Raw genomic sequence first — 21,634 nt, 5'->3', positions numbered from 1 at the left:
GCTACCGCCGAAATATACAATTCCAGCGGAGGGAGACCTGTGATAGCCTCTAATGAAGCCGTTCCTGTACTATTCAAGGCTCCTGTTATATTTAGAAGCGCTTGTCTTTGTAGGGTGGTGAGAGTGGTCACACAAGATTGCAAAGCCGTCTTTCTCCACCAGAGTACTGACCCATAAGTAACTGTCGGTCGTATCACTGATGTGTACAACCAACATATCACCTTTGGTTTCAATCCCCAGGTTTTACCTACAACTCGTCTGCAGTTCCAGAAGAGTCGCTTAGCCCTATTGGTTATATTGGTAATATGAGTATTCCAATTGAGTTTCGAATCCAGGGTTACCCCTAGATACTTAACCTCATTGGTTCTTTCCAGTACCTCTCCAAATAATTTCAGCTCACTCAGTCCAGTAAGCTTCCTCTTATTTGTAAAGGCTACCAGTTTAGTTTTAGAAGGGTTCACGGAGAGGTTCTCTTTCAGACACCAGTTCTCTATGTAGTGAAGGGCATATCGCATCTGATACGCAACAGTGCTGGGAAATTTTCCCCTAGTTACTATCACGATATCATCTGCGAAACCCTGGACCCAGATTCCTTGGGCGCTTAGCCCATGAATCAGATCATCGACAACTATGTTCCATAATGACGGTGACAATACACCGCCTTGAGGGCATCCCTTAGTTGCCCTCAGATTTATGGTATCTTCATGCGTATCTGTGGATATTATTCTGCTCTGAAGCATCTGAATAATCCACTTGCATGTTGTGTTGTTGATTTTCTTCCTCACCAGTGCGCTTTGTATAGACTCGATTGAGGTATTATCAAATGCACCTTCTATATCTAAAAATGCCGCAAGGGCGACTTCTTTTTGATGCAGACTCCTTTCGAGTTCCGACACTAGATTGTGCAGGGCGGCTTCACCTGATTTCCCTGCCTGATACGCCCATTGCCGTTGGTGCAGTGGATTTTCATTTAAATTGTTTTTCTTGATGTTTTCGTTCAAGATTTTTTCCATGGTTTTTAACATGAATGAGGTCAGACTTATTAGGTCTGGATCCCGCGTATGAAAAAAAAGTTGATTAATAGCAAGCTGAAAATTTGTTAATAGCTTAAGGGTGTCTAGTCAGACAAACTTTGATATATGAGAACACTGGAACAGGGGAAGTTTTAATTGTGGAACAGGTTAAAAATTTGGAACGGTCAGACCACGAAAACAGCACATGTATTTTGTCCGACAGAACAGACTTAAACTCTCCGAACAGAGATTAAACTCTCATGCAAAAATCAGACTGCTATTTATCACCAAATGGGCGTTTTAATGAGTGGAACATGTAGAATATATCAAATGACAGGAATTATGACAGGTGATAAATTGCAGTCTGATTTTTGCATGAGAGTTTAATCTCTGTTCGGAGAGTTTAAGTCTATTCTGTCGGACAAAATAAATGTGCCGTTTTCGTGGTCTGACCGTTCCAAATTTTTAACCTGTTCCACAATTAAAACTGCCCCTGTTCCAGTATTCCCATATATCAAAGTTTATCCGACTAGACACCCTTAAGCTATTCACAAATTTTCAGCTTGCTATTAATCAACTTTTTTTTCATACGCGGGATCCAGACCTATATAGGCCTGTAGGATTTTGCTAAGGTGTAATCTGTTTTTCCTGGTTTGGGAATAAACGCCACCCTTGCCCTTCTCCAAGCTTTGGGAATGTATCCCAGAGCATGGCTTATTTATTCCCCTTTATAAAAAATACCTACATGTTAACATATTGTGTAAAAATCAAATCTACTAAATTACTAATTAGTTTAATTCCACAAGCTTTTCACCTATGGCTAAGTACGATTGTGGCATCTGTCAGATTCGTCAATAATTACATGAAATAAGTCTCGACACACCCAATACAGTATATGACGTCATAATTAATGACGCACTGAAAAATGATCATGAGAACAAGAATATATAGCTAATTTATTGATTGGAATTTTGAACGAAAACTTTGCGAGAAAACCTTATTTAGTTGCCGTTAAAGAATTGGAAAAAACAAACAATTTAACAATAAGTCGATTTATACAAGATAGTTTAACAAACCTCTTTTTACCCAACCCTATACCAGTGAATAAAATAGTTTTAATGCTTTCAGATGCTGCGGCATATACGTTAAAAGCTGCTGTTAATTTAAAGATTTTTTATCCTAATTTAATTCATTGCACTTGTGTAGCCCACGGGGTAAATAGAATTGCTGAAGAAATAAGAAATCTGTTTCCGTTGGTAAATAATTTTATAAATTTTATGAAAAAAGTTTTTGTAAGGCTCCGTTGAGGGTGCAAATATATAAAGAAAGACTTCCCGGTGTCCCTTTGCCACCTAAACCAGTAATTACAAGGTGGGGAACCTGGCTCGAAGCAGTTTTTTTTACTTTGAACACTGCAATGAAATAGAATTAGTTATGTCAGAATTTGATGATGATATTTCCGAAGCCATTCGAGAAGCAAAAAAAATATTAAAAAATCCCAAATTGAAACAGGAACTGGCTTATATCAATGACAATTATAAATTAATAGTTACCACAATTACCTTATTAGAAAAACAAGAGATAAATTTATGTGAGTCAGTAAAATTAATAGATAATTTAAAGACGAAAATTAAATCGGCACCTGGAAGTAACGGTCAATTAATTTTTAAAAAAATGAAATATGTTTTCGACAAGAATGAAGGTTTTTCGTTTTTATCTAATGTTGCTAAAGTTTTGAATGGGACATTTTCCGAGGAATTACAAATTATGCCAGATTTATTATCCGCTCTGAAATATGCTCTAATTACATCTGTCGATGTCGAACGTTCGTTTTCAATGTACAAATTAATTTTAAGTGATCGAAGACATAGTTTTAAGACCGAAAATATTGAAAAACATTTAGTTGTTTCTATTAATGATAAAATTTTAAGTGGTTATAAATAATAAGTTATATTCCTTTATTGCCTATATTTTGCCTAAATGTTAATATTCCTGCCTTTTTTAATAAAAATCTTTGCCTATATAGGCGCCTTTTTCTTCAATTTTTGTTGCCTATAAATCCGAGCTTTAGTTATAACATTAAAACTTCCTGTAAAAACTTGATGGGGTTCAATCCTCAATTGTATAAAAAACCTTATTGCGTCTAAAAGTGCTTTAACGATTAAAATATCCCGGTTGTCGAGGCATTTAAGGATACAGAAAATAGTTTTACCGAGAATATTCCATTACTTCCAATCAGTAAGTCTAAGGAAAAGGAATGGTTGTCTAAATTAGAAAAAAGAAAAAAAATGGCAGTGATGCCTGTGCACTATGCTGCAAACTTACTTGATTCGTCTTTAACAGGGCAAAGCCTCACTGGTGAAGAGCATATGTTAGCTATGCAGTGTATAGACAAGATATTAACCAATCGTTTCAAGTTTATCGACAAAAAAGAAAATATTTTTACACAACTAACAAAATTCTGTGCAAAAGCAGACCTTTGGTCAATGGATTTTAATTGGCTACAGCACGATCAGTATATTGTATAAGCTGGTGACAAGGAATATGCACCAAAACTTCTTTAAAAGATTTGGCAATTACAATACTGGGGTTACCAGATACTACGCTGAAACAGAGCGTATTTATAGCACATACTCTTTCATTCATAATAAAAGAAGAAATAGACTGACTATAGATAGAGCAGGGAAGTTAAACTACATTAATAATAATTTTAATAAAAATGCAATATTTCCGTAAGTTTCCAATATTCCCGGAAAGTTTCCGGAAACTTTCCGGCGTTCGAATCTTCCCGGAAAATTTACATCACTAGCCAGAACACCAGCGTGATGTTCCACAGACAGTTAGTAAGTTTTTTAAACTCCGAGACAACTTATGTGTCTGTGACGACTTGTTATTTTATGGCAACAAGATTGTTACTCCCAAAAGCTTGAGATCTGAAATGTTAGGGCTGGTGCATGAAGGTCATATTGGCATTGAGAAGTCAAAATCTAGAGCCAGGCAAATTTTTTACTGGCCAGGAATGAGCTTGTGAAAAATTTAGACCAACGCAGCAAAGGGAAACGTTATGTCCATACCCTTTACCAGAAAATCCATGGGAAAGAATTGGCATTGACATTTTTACATGTTATGGTACAAGTTATCTAGTAGCTTATGATTCTTTTTCAAACTGGATAGAGCTTCACCCAATAAGAGACAAATCTGTCAGTTCTGTCATTCAAGTTTTAAGGTCAATGTTTGCTACACATGGCTCACCAGTCTATGTATGTTGTGATAATGTTCCGTTTAATAGCTTTCAATTTGCCAGAGAATGGAATTTTCAAATTAAGTTTAGAAGCCCCAATTATCCACGATCAAATGGACTGGCTGAGAAAGGTGTAGCCATTGCCAAGAGTATTGTTAAGAAGTCCGTTGATGACAGTTCTGACATTGAATCAGCACTCTTACAGTAAGGAAATGCACCCCTTAAGCATATTGGTTATACTCCTTCACAGCTTTTAATGAGTAGACACTGTAGAACTAAGTTGCCGGTTGTAAGAGATGCTAAAACCATCAGTTTGTCTAGATGTAAACGAAAAATTGAGTAAAAGGAGAAATATATATGTGAAGGACTATAACCAGGGTGTTAAGGATTTAAAGTGTTTGGAACCTGACACAGATGTGGTGATATAGAATCGATGTCAAAAGAGGTGGGAATCAGCACAAATATTGTCACAGCATGAAGTCCCAAGATCTTATATCTTGAGAGATGAGCATGATAATATTGTCCGTCGCAATAGAGTAGATATAAGAGAATCTCTGAATAAATTTGAGTCACAACCACCTGTAACACTTACAGATACTGAGGATGCAGGTTTAGATCAAGCACCTTCAACCTCAACACAGCTGACAAGGGCTGAATCACCTACCTCTCTTGACATACAAAATAATGTAACTGAGCAATCTGATATTTGCAGAACTAAGTCAGGTAGAGTTGTTAAACCTCCTTTAAAACTAAATTTGTAAAAAGGGGGAGATGTAATATGTTACGCTTAAGTGCGTACTATTAAGGTAGCTGGAGTGCTGAATAGTGATAGCCATGACAGTGACAAGTCAGCATGGCTGTCACCAGGATGCCGTTAGCCACTGGACCTTGACAGAGACTTGATTAATGTCAGATGTAGGAATAACTATAGCTTGTAGTAACGGTTGTAACTTTATAATGATAGATTTAATAAAGTAGGTAAAGGTTATTTTTATATCGGAATAACTATACAAAATGCCTATGGTCCTTTTCATGAGCATTTTTCAATGCGTCACAAATGATAGAAAAAAAGTTAAGTCCGTGATAATACACATTTATAACATTTATTCTAACATGACATTTTAGTTAAATCTGACAGTTGTCACATTTTATATGTAGTTTGGCATAAAAACAAATCAATTGTGTTTATTGCATTTATAAAACGGTATTTTCTTTGATTTGTATAGTCTTATAAATTGTACAGATTATATTCGTACATAATATTATATTATACAGGGTGTCCCGAAAAGATTGGTTATAAATTATACCACACGCTCTGGGGTCAAAAATACTTCGATTGAACCTAACTTACCTTAGTACAAATGTGCTCATAAAAAAAGTTACAGCCCTTTGAAGTTACAAAATGAAAATCGATTTTTTTCAATATATCGAAAACTATTAGAGATTTTTTATTGAAAATGGACATGTATCATTCTTATGGCAGGAACAACTTAAAACAAAATTATAGTCAAATTTGTCCACCCCATAAAAAATTTATGGGGATTTTGTTCCCTTAAACCCCACTTTTGTGTACGTTCCAATTAATTAATTATTGTGGTACCATTAGTTAAACACAACGTTTCTAAAACTTTTTTGCCTTCTAATATTTTTTCGATAAGCCAGTTTTTATCGAGATGCGGCTTCTTTTTTAATATGGAAATTTTTTTTGTGTTTAAACTGACAAACAACGAAACATAATGTTTTACTAAAAAAGTGATTCTTTTTATTAAGTTTTTTCTTCGCCATAGCAAAATCCCTGTCACATGGCATGTAGAAATGTCCCTTTATGGGGAAATTTCTACTGGTTCACACTTTGAAATCGTCGGAGGTCTGTAAGTGCTAAACTGTATAGTTCTTATTCTGACCACCACATATATCAAAAAAAAATATGGAAATAGTAATCCTTGATGGAGTTATAGGGCAGTCAATGAGGGTATGTGGCTCCGAATTCTATCCTACTATATCGATTTACGTGATATTTTCACAGTAAGTAGGGAATAGCCCAAGAAACAAAGTCTACCCTATGCCGATGTGTGCTTTTGTCTTGGGGGCGGTTCCCACCCCTTCTCGGGGGTGGAAAATTTTTTGCTTAAATAACTACGGAAGTGGCTAGAGAACCTAATACTAAGCAAAAACTGCTCTATAATTTTTTTTTTCGAAAACTCAATACTTTTTGAGTTATTCCTGGTTGAAAATTGGCCATTTTCATTGAAACATAACACCTTTTCAAACGGTTTTTTTACGAATACCTTAAAAACTATGCATCAAACTAAAAAAAATTATATAAAACATTTTTGTAGCTTATAAAATAACAGAGATTTTTTACTTTATGAATCTTCTAGTCATAACACAAAAAGAGTAAGTGAAAAAAACCTGTTTTCTTGGTGCATGCTCAAATCAGTGTATTTAACTTGAAATAACAGAGAAACGGTCGATTTTAGGTGTATAATGCTACCAATAACTTTTGTTGTGCTTGAAACGACCTTTAAAATAAGCAATATTAAATGTCGATTACATTGAAACTATGCGAGATAAACTGTAAAAAATTTGATGACTAACGTATTTTAAGAAAAAATGAGAAGTATATTTAACCCCTCATCCACAAGAATTTAAATGCATTGTTTTCCTTCTACAATACATTTTACTATAGTGTTCTTTTTATGTTCAAAAAGTTGGGCGGGTTTAAAATGAATGGTTTTTGAAAAAAATAAGATCAAATTATTGAGCGCATTTTTAAATGTTCTTAAAAATCTTCCTTTTTCTCCATGTAACTCGAAAATGATAAGAGATGCCAAAAAAAGATGCCATACAAAAATGAAGATTTATTCTAGATAAACATTTTGATTTGACTTTTTATAACAGTATCTCTTATCATTTTCAAGTTACATGGAGAAAAAGAAGATTTTTAAGAAAATTTAAATATGCGCTCTATAATTTAATCTTAGTTTTTTTCAAAAACCATTCATTTTAAACCCGCTCAACTTTTTGAACATAAAAATGACACTGTAGTAAAATGTACTGTAAAAGGAAAACGATGCATTTAAATTTTTGTGGGTGAGGGGTTAAATATACTTCTCAATTTTTTTCTTAAAATTAGTTAAGTCATCAATTTTTTGCAGCATATCTCGCTTAGTTTGAATGTAATCGACATTTAATATTGTTTATTTGAAAGGACTTTTCAAGTACAATAAAAGGTATTGGTAGCATTATATACATAAAATGTGTTATTGTCCTTTTCATGATCATTTTTCAGTGCGTAACAAATGATAGGAAAAAGGGTAAGTCCGTGATAATACACATTTATGACATTTATTCTAACATGACATTTTAGTTAAATCTAACAGTTGTCACATTTTATTTTCAATTTGCAATAAAAACAAATCAAATATGTTTCTTGCATTTATAAAATGGTATTTTCTTTGATTTGTATAGTCTTATAAATTATACAGATTATATTTGTAATATTATTATCTAATTAAAAAAAAATTATTTTTTTATTATGGCGCCATCTATCGACAACTAGAATAAATGTTATAAAAATGTCACCGACGAAATGTAATCACGGACGTGCCTTTTTTTCTGTCACATACAATTTAATGCGTTAGAAAGAAATCGAAAAACTGTGACGCACTGAAAAATGATCATGAGAAATACTGTATTTCAAGTTGAATACACTGCTTTGAGCATGTACCAAAAAAACAAACTCTTTTTACCTACCATATCTCTTTTTGTGTTATAACTAGAAGATTGAAGAAGGAACGAATCTCTTTGTTTTTTTATGAGCTACAAAAATGTTTTATATAATTTTTTAGTTAGATGCATTGTTTTTAAGATATTCGCAAAAAACCGTTTGAATAGGTGTTATATTTCAATGAAAATGGCCAATTTTCAACCACCAATAACTCAAAAAGTATTGAGTTTTCGAAAAAAAATTATAGAACAGTTTTTGCTTAGAATTAGCTTTTTGCTTGTTCTCTAGCAACTTCCGTAGTTGTTTAACCAAAAAATTTTCCAACCCCGAGAAGGGGTGGGGACCGCCCCCAAGACAAAAGCACACATCGGCATAGGGTAGACTTTAAATAAGGAGATATTTTCGGGCTATTCCTAAAATTTCATTAAAATCCATGCAGTAGGATAGAATTCGGAGGTAATAACCTGTTCTTGCTCTCATTGACTGCCCTATTAACATAGATTTCCCAGATATACTTAAAACATAGATTTCCCAGTTTTTAGGTCGTGGATATTAACAACTGTACATCTTTGACACATACTATACTTTGGTGCCTCTGTAATAGGGAACTTGCATAAAATTTTAAATTCGAAAAAAATGGTATAAATCACAACAGAACATAATTTAGAACCTGTATCAAAGATAAAAAAGTTTTGTTTGTCTTTCGTTTGGCCCCTAAAGACGACTACAAATTCAACTTATACCAGCCACCCCAAAACGCGTCGTGACGTCACGCCGTTGTATGTTTACATTCTACGTTGTATATACAATTTTAAATTAGACATTATAAACGTCAGTAAAAATACAGTTATGTGACGTTAAAAGTGTTTTTGATCGTTTGAACTATTCATAGAAAATTTGTACTTTTACAAAATGGTTTTATTCTCAATAGTAAACCTTCTTTCCTTTCCTTCAAAAACTGTATCAAACTCCAATCTCAACAAACTGGTATATATAATTACGACATACGAGAAATGTCATTAGAATATAAATATTTTTCCTTTATTCCCGACGACGAGCTGGCCAAATACCCAAGTAGGTGGAGGCCAATAAACCAAAGAAGGAGAAGAAGAATATGCCTAAATATAAGGCTGTGTCTAGGTACACGCTAACGTGTACGCAAATAAAAAAGTTAGAATGTCAGAGTGCTGGAATTTGTTTAATCGCGTTGTGTGTACACTTTAATTTTAATATTGATTAGTAGATTTCTTATTTTTTATTTGTTTAGTGTTTGTTTTTAAATTAACTATGCAGTGTGGACAATTATTTAGTTGTTTTAATGAGTTTAACAACATTTTAAAACAGTATGAAAAAGTTAAAGATACTATAAATTAATATATATATATATTTTTTTAGTTATAAGTGAAATAGTATTACCGTCCAAAATTAAAATAAAAGGAACACCTAAAGCGTTGACAATAATAATTAACTTGTTCTGAAGCTATTTCCTTGTGGCATTTTTGTAATCAACTATTCTAAATGGGAACTAAGCCACAATTTAACTAAAAAAATGATTTTATTAACGTTTCGACGTCTAAATCGGACGTCGTTGTCAAAATACAAAATATTATTAAATTAAACAAAAATGTTGTTGCTTAGTAAAAAAATGTTTCTAATAATTTATTTAATCTGACTAATTTTTGTATTTTGACAATGACATCCGATTTGGACGTCGAAACGTTAATAAAATCATTTTTTTAGTTAAAGTGTGGCTTATTTCCCATTTAGAATAGTTGATTATAATAATTAACTGACGTATAAAAATTATTTTAACAATATTTTGTATGTGTCATGTCAACTAAATACATATTTTTAATTTGCTAACCTAAATATATACTTTTATATATGCATTCATTTATTACAATTAAGTTTGAAACACCTGAATGGTTCTGCTTCCCTTCCCTTAACAAATATTTTTCTATCAAACAAACACTAAACATATTAAAATAGCATGTACCAAAATATACAGTCACTGAGCACGCGAAATAATGACGTCACTGGCTTGATGAAGTTTAATTCGCGTTTACCTAACTTTTTTATTTGCGTACACGTTAGCGTGTACCTAGAAACAGCGAAATATAACCATAATAATAACTAATGTAAAACTATGTGACGTCACGGGTCGTTTGAATTATTTTATACCGCAGAAGACTTTAAATATGTATTTCTAAGTTATTAAAAGTTTTTGAAGCGTGAAATTTTGGAAATCTCATTTTTAAACAATACTGAACATTATTATGTAATAAAAAAAATGTGCAAGTTCCCTATTCAGATGGTCTTTGCCCTTTAACATGCACTTCTAGTTACTTCATTTTTATAAATAACTTGTTTTAGTCCCTTTTTACGTTTTTAGGAATAATTTCCACATAACGATCCTCGTCGGACGTTAGAAGCCGTTTATTCGAGAAATACCACATGTCCCGGACTTGTGGGGTTTCTCAAATAAATATATATTTTAACCCTGCTGTCCCGTTCGAGTCAACTACACAAATGTACTGTTCGGGTCAATATGACCCAACTATGCTTTACCCTCCTTAATCGAAATAAAATAAGCTAATGGTAATAAACAAAACTTTATTAACAGGAAATTATGGTTAATTAAACAAAAATTATGTTGTTAATGTAATTTAAACCTTATTAACAAAAATAAAAGGTATCTTTTTCTTCCAAAAAACCTAGTAACAAATATCTACAAAAATTTAATTCAGTTTACGACTGGGACAGTAATAAAAAGAATGGATTTTACAAATATGTTTATGATATATACAACACATTAATTAGTCTTGTTATCGTTTTTAGGGCAAGTTTACAGCGTGCTCGTTTAGCAGGCGGAGTTATAGTTTAGCGTCCATAGACGGTTCATTAGCATTTCCATCTTGTCTACTTGTTTCTGCTCGTGTCCTTTTTACCAGTTCGTAAGACTCTTTAGTTATTGGTATATTTTTTCTGGAAATGATGACTGGTTTCATTAGTTTTTTCCCAATTCCTCAAGAAAAATTCGCCGTTTTGTCAGTTTATTGGTATTCCAATGGATATTTATTGATGCCCATAACACGAACGCGTTGTAGGCAGAAATCTACAGAAGATTATAAAAAACAATCATTGGCCAGTGATTTATCTCTTCTCGCATGTATACGTGCCAACAAGCTAATCTAGAATATCAACTGCTGCCTTATTGGAATTGTAATCTAAAATAATTTGGGGCTTTTTCATTTGATGAAAGTGATGCATGATGCATCGATTTATGATTATGTACTCATAAGAACATTTTTATTATTCTTAGGAATATTGTCAACAACAGTGGTATCTTGCGTGAAACAAAAAAGACGAGCTATGAACTTATTTATTCGCGATTTTTGCTGAAAGCTCCGGTTTATTTTACTGATAGTCCCCGGAATTGTATCTACTTTGTTTTAGAATAAATTGTCCTAAATTTTACGATGTAAAAAAGTTATTACACGTAATATTGTGGCCTTCCAAGTCACTACTCAAGTCACACATCACACGCATTACTGTATAGATCTGCAATTTTAGAGCATAAGAAGTTTTACTGTTCATAATTACATAAAACCAAAACTTGTGTGCCATATTTCGCTGGTTTGCTTGGAATGTACCATTTGAAGGGAGAGCGGCCTCTAAAGGCAACTAGTTGCTTATCGACGGTAACATTTTCAACCTATGTTTCCTAAATTTCACGTATTGCAGCAAGTTTATCAAAACGTCTCCTATCCTGTCTAGTAGTTTTGTTATCAAAACGTATTACTTGCAAACTTTTTGTAAACATATCAAGCGACATTGTTGATTGAAATATACTACGACCCGTTTCTTCATTCCACAAACTTTTAGTGGATTCACCATGGGACTTATAAACTCGAGCTAAAACTAAAAGACCAAGGTATTCTTGGAAACCAACTTTATTCATGTCTTTCCAGTTGGTTCCAAAGCCATGCTGTCAGTCCATATTGGTCATATTTATAATTTGGTTTGCAACATCGTCCAGCTATACTACAGTTTATTTTACAAGTTCTAGGTTGCAGAAACCTGTTTTTATTTAGAGACGTATCCGGCTGACAGACACACAGGTACTGCCAATATAGAATACTGCCAACTAAACACACATACACAGGAAATTTTTAACGGTTTAAATATGCGGATCATATTGACCCGAACGTACCCTAGGTAACAATTTCATTTTTATCAAAAAAATCAGGAAGTAAATTGTTTATCTCATATGCAATAGAAAGACCTCATATTAGTGAATAAGGTCACGAAACACCAAATCGTTACTCTGCGTAATAATTTGTAAAATAAGAAATAAATTATTTTTTGGGTCAAATAGACCCGAACAGGACAGCAGGGTTAAACTAGTGCTGAAACTATTATATGGGTCGGACATGTGTGATTTCTCTTTAAATTATGCGTCTATATGAAAATATATTGTTAAGCTAAAAAAGTCAAACTGTCATATTTATGGACATGTGGGGTTTCTCAAATAAGCGATTCACTTGTAAGGTGTTTCTCCAGTGTGCACTTTTAAATGTCTTTTTAAATGAACTGCTACACTAAACTGCTTAAAACAAATTTCACACTTGTAAGGTTTTTCTCCAGTGTGTATTCTTGAATGCTCTTTCAAATGACCTGCTTGACTAAATTGCTTACAACAAATTTCACACTTGTGAGGTTTTTCTCCAGTATGCACTCTTAAATGTATTTTCAAATCACTTGCAGTACGAAATTGCTTAAAACAAATTTCACATTTGTGATGTTTTTCTCCAGAGTGCACTCTCAAATGTCCTTTCAAAGCACCTGCTTGACTAAATTGCTTAAAACAAATTTCACACTTGTAAGGTTTTTCCCCAGTATGCACCCTCAAATGTTTTTTCAAAGTACCTGCTTCGCTAAATTGTTTAAGACAAATTTCACACTTGTGAGGTTTTTCTCCAGTGTGTATTCTTGAATGATCTTTTAAAGTACATGCTCTAGGAAATTGCTTAAAACAAATTTCACACTTGTGAAGTTTTTCTCCTGTATGAACTGTCATGTGAACAGTTAATTGATATGTATGAGCAAACTGCTTAAAACAAATCTCGCACTTCTGAGAAGTTTCCCCAGTGTGCACTCTCAAATGTGTTTTCAAAGAACCTGCTTGACTAAACTGCTTAAAACAAATTTCACACTTGTGAGGTTTTTCTCCAGTGTGCACTCTCAAATGTGGTTTCAAAGAACCTGCTTGACTAAACTGCTTAAAACAAATTTCACACTTGTGAGGTTTTTCCCCAGTGTGCGCTCTCAAATGCTCTTTCAAATTACCTGCTTGACTAAATTGCTTAAAACAAATTTTACACTTGTGAGGTTTTTCTCCTGTGTGTACTCTTAAATGCTGTTTTAAAGTACATGCTACACTAAATTGCTTAAAACAAATTTCACACTTGTAAGGTTTTTCCCCAGTGTGCACTCTCAAATGCTGTTTCAAATTACCTGCTTTACTAAATTGCTTAAAACAAATTTCACATTTATAAAACCTATCGCCAGTTACAACTGTTACATTTTTATTTAATGTTTTCCCTTGAGTATGTCGAGTCACATCATTTCCTTGGTAAGACGAATCTTCAATGAGTTTCTCCGTAATCTCCATTTTATTTTCATTTTGAAGATATCCTAAAATCCAAACCAACTATAATGTAATTATTTGAGTATAGTATTTTTACTGCAAAAGCAAGATTACGTAGGTTAAAATTTCTGACGTAAGAGCACTGACAAAACATTAGAATGTGACTTTTCATCATGGCCACGTTTATGTCATTACTTGTCAGATTATTTTCCTTTGTTTTTGTTTACTTTAAAAATATTATTTATAATAATTATTTATTCTAATTAATGATGTCAATTGGTATTCATTACATGCCGAAATATATTAATTAAGGCTGTTTTATCAGTTGAAGCACATTGCAATGTTAAGTGGGCGTATCACTTACTTTCGTAGACTGCTTACGTCAGACACACGTGACTCCCTACTTGAAATTGATTTGAAGTAGGGAGTGCGACCGACAATTCGATCTTTACTCAGTGGCGCCGGAGGACAAGTATTTTAATGACAACAAAATGTATTCTCCGTTCAAATTAGTTTTGTCGGGAATACCTTTTTAGATTGATTTTATCGTAGATAATATTTTAAAAAGAATTATCACATTTTTGTCACATAGTTTGGCCTAGGTCAAACTAGTTTATCCTGATATAATAAAGATTCACACTTCAGGATAAACTAGTACGGCCTTCTTCTTCTTGTAGTGCCTATCCGTTTCGGATGTTGGCGGCCATCATGGCAATCTCTACTTTTCACACTGCTGCTCTGAAAAGATTTGTAGTGGTTGTGTTGAACCACGTACGTAGATTTTTCAGCCAGGAAATCCTTCGCCTAGTACGGCCTAGCCTACACTATAATCCAAGGATGGTACCAAAGGTGAGAAATTTGAGCTGGGCTGTCTGTCCGTCGGTCCGTCCGACCGCGAAAATAACTGCTCCGTCACTATACCAGGTAGAATGAAAAATGAGGTGTCAAATAAATGCTTATAATCCAAAGATGTTATTAAAGGTGAGAAATCTTAGCGAGGCTGTCTGTCCGTCTTTCCGTCCGATTGCGAATGTAATTCTTCCATCAATATACCAGATATAATGACAAATGAGGTGTTAAATGAAAGCTTATAATCCAAGGCTGGTACTAAAGGTGAGAAAGGACCCCGCAGAAACTTTATGGGAAATGGCTCTAAGTCAAATGCTCTGATACTTTGGATTCTGGTAGTCCTTGATATGTAGAACAATAGACTTCATGGGCGCGTAGCTCCAAAAAATTATAGTTCTGAGATATAAGCCTCTGAAGTTATAGGTACAGTGAGGACGTTTGAGTTGAAATAAATTCATTTTCTCGAGAATGGGAGACTCTGGAGATAAATTACGAATCAGCTCGATTTTTACTTTGAAATAATAATTTTTTGGCGTATATATCATACTAGTGACGTCATCCATCTGGGCGTGATGACGCAATCGGTGTTTTTTTTAAATAGGAATAGGGGTCGTGTGATAGCTCATTTGAAAGGTAATTCAATTCTCTATTCGTAAACATTAACATAATTATTTATACAGGGTGGCCAAAACTTTTTTTTAATTCAATTAATTGAGACAAAAAGAAGAATGTATATAATTTATTTATTTCGAAATACATTTTACTGCTGTCAGAAAACAGAAAAAAATGTTAATATGAAAAATAAACATTGTCTTTCGCTTAAATTAAATGTTCAAACTGCTAAGAGGTAGGTGGGTGGCAGCTTTAATATTGAATTTAAGCGAAAAACAATATTTATTTATCAAATAAACATTTTTTCTGTTTTCTGACAGCAGTAAAATGTATTTCGAATTAAATAAATTATATACATTCTTCTTTTTGTCTCAATTAATTTAATTAAAAAAAAATTGGGCACCCTGTATAAATGATTATGTTGATGTTTATATTAGTGAATAGAGAATTAAATAGCCTTTCAAATGAGCTATCACACGACCCCTATTCCTATTTAAAAATATCATCGATTGCGTCATCACGCCCAGATGGATGACGTCACTAGTATGATATATATGCCAAAAAATTATAATTTAAAAATAAAAATTGACCTGATTCGTAATTTATCTCCAGAGTCTCCCATTCTCGAGAAAATGAATTTATTTCAACTCAAACGTCCTCACTATACCTATATCTTCAGAGGCTTATATCTTAGAACTATGATTTTTTGGAGCTACGCGTCCCTGGAGTCTTTTGTTCTACACATCAAGAACTACCACAATCCTAAGTTTCAGAGCATTTGACAGAGAGCCATTTCCCATAAAGTTTCCCATAAAGTAGGACTTCCGGTTCTAGACGCTCACTTCAGGCCAAACTAGTGTGGGCTTTAGTAACATTCTTGGATTATAAGCTTTTATTTGACACCTCATTTTTCATTCTACCTGGTATAGTGACAGAGCAGTTATATTCGCGGTCGGACGGACCGACAGACAGACAGCCTAGGTCAATTTTGTTACTTTTGTTACTTTTAGTACCATCCTTGGATTATAAGCTTTCATTTGACACCTCATTTGTCATTCTACCTGGTATAGTGACGGAGCAGTTATATTCGCGGTCGGACAGACCGACAGACAGAGAGCCTAGGTCAAATTCCTAACTTTTAGTACCATCCTTGGATTATAAGCTTTCATTTAACACCTTGCTCAAAAATCTGCGTACGTGGTTCAACACAACCACTACAAGTCTTTTCAGAGCAGCAGTGAGAAAAGTAGAGATTGCCATGATGATCGCCAACATCCGAAACGGATAGGCACTACAAGAAGAATAAAAAGAAGGCCGTACTAGTTTATCCTGAAGTGTGAATCTTTATTATATCAGGATAAACTAATTTGGCCTGAAGTGCGTCTTTATATCAGGATAAACTAGTTTGGCCTGAAGTGTGCGTCTTTATATCAGGATAAACTAGTTTGGCCTAAGCTAAACTAGTTTGGCCTGAAGTGTGTTTATTTATATCAGGATAAACTAGTTTAGCCTACGCGTGATATGATAAACTAGTTTGACCTAGGTCATACTAGTTTATCCTAGGCGGTTAGGACAAAGTAGTTTGGCCTAGGCTAAACTAGTTTGGCCTGAAGTGTGTTTATTTATATCAGGATAAACTAGTTTAGCCTACGCGTGATATGATAAACTAGTTTGACCTAGGTCATACTAGTTTATCCTAGGCGGTTAGGACAAAGTAGTTTGGCCTAGGCCAAACTAGTTTGTCCTGAAATCGGGTTTGGCCGGTAACATATACATTATTTTAATATATTTATAGGTTGCAGTTACATAAGAAAAGTATCAAATTGATGAATAAAACACAAATCGTGGATAGTAGTATAATTTTCTGTCTTATTTTAAAACACCCTGGGACTCATTTCTTATCTTGTCAACTTATATCCCTAAACTAATGTAATACTTAAAAATACGCGTAAACTAAAGAACTTGTAACTTATACCACTAAACTAATAATATATTAAGTACTTAAAAATACCCGTAAACTAAATAAGTTTAATGTTTTCAAAATAACTAAGAATACTGTAAACTGTAAACACTAAGCAAGTTGATGAAGAAAATACAAGAATGAATAACTGGAAATGGATTCTAATTCAAGCGAACTGACCGACTGACCGTACGTTCATGAGATTTGTCGTCACGAAGGCGATAACGATGAAACTAAGCGCCAATGCTGCGTTACACGTTTCATTATTAGATTTCAATATTTTTAGCAAATTTTCTTCAAAGTTGGAACACGCTTTTCTCGATTATTACTGGACACAGAAAGGTGAAAAAAAAAATCAACGATTACAGAAAAAAAAACTCTTTCAAGTGATGGGAGTAAAAAGTTTGGTTATAATAGAACGTTAAACATTATAATCTAATTTTTCAACAGAATTTTCAAAAAAATAAAAAAAAGTAAAACCATCATTTTAAAGGCAACATAATTTCGAATAACGTGTCCAAATTTCGAGACATTCTGTCGGTAAATAACAGAGAAAACACTGTCCCTAGGTTTTGGTGCACCGATAAAACAGCCTTAATAATACTATATTCTTAATAGCCTTAATTTATTTGTACTTAGCCTTAATAATACTATTATCATAGTGTAGGTATAATCATTAAAGATTATTTAATATTTTCAAAACTAAGTACCTAGGTACTGCAAACGCTAAAATTCATAAGAAAACTTTTTGATCTTTAAATCTAATAATAATCTTATTTCTAATAAACCTAATCTAAGAAATCTAAATTCTTTAACTTACTTCTCCAATTAATGGTAAAAGGGAATCCCATTATATAGTTCTTGTTCAAAATAATCTATTAAATAAGCATTTTGATTTGACATGTTTCTCAATACAAACACAAACACAATAGTATTCGCGGTGTGCAAGTACTTGGAGGGGATATGAGAAACGATCGTGCGTAAATATCGGAGAAATCTTGAAACTTTCTGAAATAATTCATATTGTCAAATTGACGTATATTTCATAACTAATGGCATTGAAGAAGAAAAATTATATGTTGCTCCACAATATTGATATGATATGCAAATATTATATAAAAATTAAATTTAATTAATTGTATTTTGCTTGCAATACTGCATTAATAATTAATTTTATTTACTACATACAATCGTTTACTTTTTAATAACATAACCTCAGTCTTAGTTTTTCTTCTTTTAACTTTTTTTGGGCTGTGGCCTTGACAATTATGCAGCAACCAGGACTAACGTAACTGGCCAATACAATTAAAAGTGCGAATAAAGTTGCTGAGCGTAGAAACCAGGTGTCGCTTTTCCGAACTTGCACGGTCCCAATAGGTACACAACAATAATTGCAATAGTTTTTAAATCAAGCAATATTTAATATGTAGGTATGTATTTATAAAAACAGTACAGTGTTTTAAAGATATATTTTGAATCAAATTGTGTACGAAATGAAGTAAAAATATAGCAACAAAACTGTCATATCAGTAGCGTACGATTGTCTAATATATTTAAATAAAAGTATCTATTATTTTCTGGAGTATTTAACTTAAAGGATTGTTTCATAATTTTTTTTTTTTTTTGGTTTATTGGCTTTGGGAAGAACCCGTTTTGCCACGAAAATTTATAACATTTAAAAGTCTATACATATAACTGAACACAATTTGGTACAAATACAATTTTTACAAATCTGTACATATAAATACAGTAACTGAATACAATTATTTGGTACAAATACAGTTTTTACAAATCTATACATATATATTTAATACCTAACTGAATACAATTTGGATTGGTTGATACAGACCTAAAAGTTGAGGAAATTATAAGCGTCTCCTCATACGACCCAAAAAGTTACAAAAAATAGCTCTTACTTCGGGATTATGGATGCACTCCAGCATAATGGAAAGATAATTTTGAGGAAACGGGATTTTTAGTTTAGTTAGTTCCGTAATAAGGTAAGAGGTGGCATTAGAATTATGACTGCATTGAAAAATCCAGTGATTAAAGTCGTCAAAACTGTCACTGCAGTCACAGCGGGGGGATGTGGCCAATTTCATCTTATAAAGCTTGGAGTTGACTGCTCCGTGTCCAAAGAGGCACCTAATGTATTTGGTGTTAATTTTTCTATTGGGATGGCTTCTTTTAGCAAGCTTTGTAGAAGGAAGTGTTTAGAAAAAGCGTGCAGTACTGAAATGCATTGTTAGATCTAATTGTTGTCCATTTGTCTGCCCATTTAGTTCTTAAGTTTTGCTTACATATAGATAATGCGTCTTGTAGCGTTAATTCGGGGGCTTGTTTGCCATCAGTGATAGCTCTTTTTGCCAGTTTGTCAGCTGTTTCGTTTCCCGTTATGGAGGAATGTCCTTTGGCCCATATGAAGAATGTATTTATCTGTTTATAATCTAAGGCTCTTAAAGTTGTCAAAATTTCCACGATTATTGAGTTATTGTATATGGAGGTAACCGGGTACACCAGAGCTGATAAAACAGATTTCGAATCCGATATTATAGCCAAGTTTGACAAGGGTAGCAGTGAATTGTTTGCCCAATCCAAAGCCTTAAATATAGCAAGTGCCTCTGCTGCAAAGATTGTAGAGTTTTTGTTTAGTTTAAACAACAAACTTTCGTTTGTGTTTTCCCTGTACACTGCACATCCTGTTCCAGTAGGGGATTTGGATCCGTCTGTAAAAAATTTATGTACATTACCTAATTTCTCTAATTCTATTTGCATAGATATGTTATTAATTGCTGGGTTATCATTATATTCTGGAAAAATAATATTTGGTTGTGTAAAACATATATCGAATTTAGCCGTGAAGAACGGCAAACCAGAATCATCACGTAGTTCGATGTTTGAGACTGTTGCAAATGCATCAGCTAGAGGGGGACAGTTTCTGTTGTGCCAGTATTTATTAGTGTAGCTATATGCAGTTAAGATGCCTAAATTTTTAATAAGGTCGTTGTGTGTAAATCGTTTTTGTTTAACGACGAATTTTTCAGCTAGTAACTGTCGTCGAAGTTGTATGGGGGGTTCGCCACACTCTGCAAGGAGAGCAGCTGTGGGAGTGGATTAAAATGCACCAAGAACAATGCGTAGAGCCTTGAACTGTACCCTATCTATTTGTGAAAGTCTGGAATTAGTGGCTGATCCATACAAGAAACAACCATAATCTAGGATAGATCGAGTGTACGCTCGGTAGAAAATCAAGTTAATGTTAGGGTCAGCGCCCCAATGATATCTGTTAATTGCTCTTAGGATATTAACACTTTTTTCACTTTTCTTAATGCATCTTGATATGTGATCGGACCAGGTCAGTTTGCAATCAAATGTGATACCCAAATATGTGTATGTTTTGCAAACAGGTATAGTGTGATTTTGAATTGTAAGGCTATTAAGTTCTGGCAATTGGTGTCTGGTAAAAAATACAATAGCAGATTTATGAGGTGATATTTCAAATCCCTGCTCAGGAAAGTATTTAAAGCAGCAATGCACTATATACTTAAGATTACTAACACATTGAGAGTAGTTTTTATGAGTAGTGTATATAGAAAAATCGTCAGCATATTGTAAAATTCTTGCGTTCATACCAAGGTTGTGAACATCGAGGGTATAGATATTAAATAGAAGCGGGCTCAACACCGACCCCTGTGGCAGACCCGAGTTAACCTCTCTAGGACCTAGAGTATTTGTATTGCATTTTATAAAGATCTGTCGTCTGAGGAACATATTTATTAATAAGAACAAATGCAAATTGTGGTGGTATATGGATGTATGTTAACTTTTCATATAAACAATCCAACAGCACGCTTTCATAAGCACTAGAGATATCTAAAAATAAGGCAGCTGAATAATGGTTTTCTGAAAAAGCCAACTGAATTTCCGTTGCAAGATTGGCTGCAAAGTCGAGAGTACCTTTACCTCGCCGAAAACCAAACTGGGATTGGGGGAGGATGTTATTATTTTCTAACCACCATTCTAATCTGAGTTTGATAATTCTTTCCAAAGTTTTTAATACACAAGACATTAGAGAAATGGGTCGCAGAGCTTTGTTGTCACTGACCTTAGGAATAGGAATAATTTGACACTGTTTTAGTGAGGGGTAATCCGTATCTCCTGAAAGTATATTGTTATATATTTTGCAAAGAAAGTGTTTCGCCGAGTCAGGGAGCTTTTTAATCATCATATAATTGATGCCATCTAAGCCTGGAGCAGTAAGTTTTGACGATTTGATATTAAGTTCTAACTCTCTTAGTGTAACTGGGGCTAGAAGAGAATGATCATGATTACTGGTGGGTGTGTAGTGAATGTAAGGACTAACAAAACTTGGAGCTAATTTATGAAAAAGTATTTCCGCCTCATCTTCTTCACATGGTTGGATATCATTTTTCTTCTTTTGAAATCTATTAATCCGGCGCCAAATTTCCCAGGGATTTGAATTCCTATTAAGTTGAGTACAATAGTCTGCCCAAGCCTGTTTGGCTTTCAATTTGAAGGTTCTTTTGCAGAGAGCATCTATTTTTTTACATTGATATAA

At 33.6% G+C, this 21,634-nt stretch overlaps 2 protein-coding genes and 1 long non-coding RNA gene across 9 annotated transcripts in view; 1 reads left to right on the top strand and 2 right to left on the bottom strand.

Moving 5' to 3' along the window:
* LOC126891985 (uncharacterized) overlaps positions 1-13,501 on the top strand; it is a 167,250-nt gene extending 153,749 nt beyond the window's left edge. For 4 of the 7 annotated variants that reach the window (XR_007700639.1, XR_007700634.1, XR_007700635.1 and 1 more), the window contains exon 5: positions 13,376-13,501. This is a non-coding gene — a long non-coding RNA (uncharacterized LOC126891985). Of the gene's footprint in view, positions 1-13,291 lie in introns of all 7 variants that reach the window. The other 3 variants (XR_007700640.1, XR_007700636.1, XR_007700637.1) reach the window with 1 other exon arrangement.
* The window catches only part of LOC126891977 (serine/threonine-protein phosphatase 4 regulatory subunit 4-like), a 206,098-nt gene that overhangs the window by 21,032 nt on the left and 163,432 nt on the right, over positions 1-21,634 (bottom strand). The gene's annotated exons all lie outside the window — the stretch shown is intronic.
* Positions 1,686-21,634, bottom strand: part of LOC126891982 (zinc finger protein 235-like) — a 34,638-nt gene continuing 14,689 nt past the window's right edge. The window contains exon 2 of the mRNA XM_050661360.1: positions 1,686-13,681. Coding sequence (XP_050517317.1) covers positions 12,525-13,681 — 1,157 coding nt within the window. The 3' untranslated portion in view covers positions 1,686-12,524. The remainder of the gene's footprint in view (positions 13,682-21,634) is intronic.

The sequence above is a fragment of the Diabrotica virgifera genome, chromosome 9 (assembly GCF_917563875.1).
Source record: "Diabrotica virgifera virgifera chromosome 9, PGI_DIABVI_V3a".
Lineage (NCBI taxonomy): Eukaryota > Metazoa > Arthropoda > Insecta > Coleoptera > Chrysomelidae > Diabrotica > Diabrotica virgifera.
The sequence above is the reverse complement of the archived record's forward strand: the minus strand, read 5'-3'. Positions and strand labels throughout refer to the sequence as shown.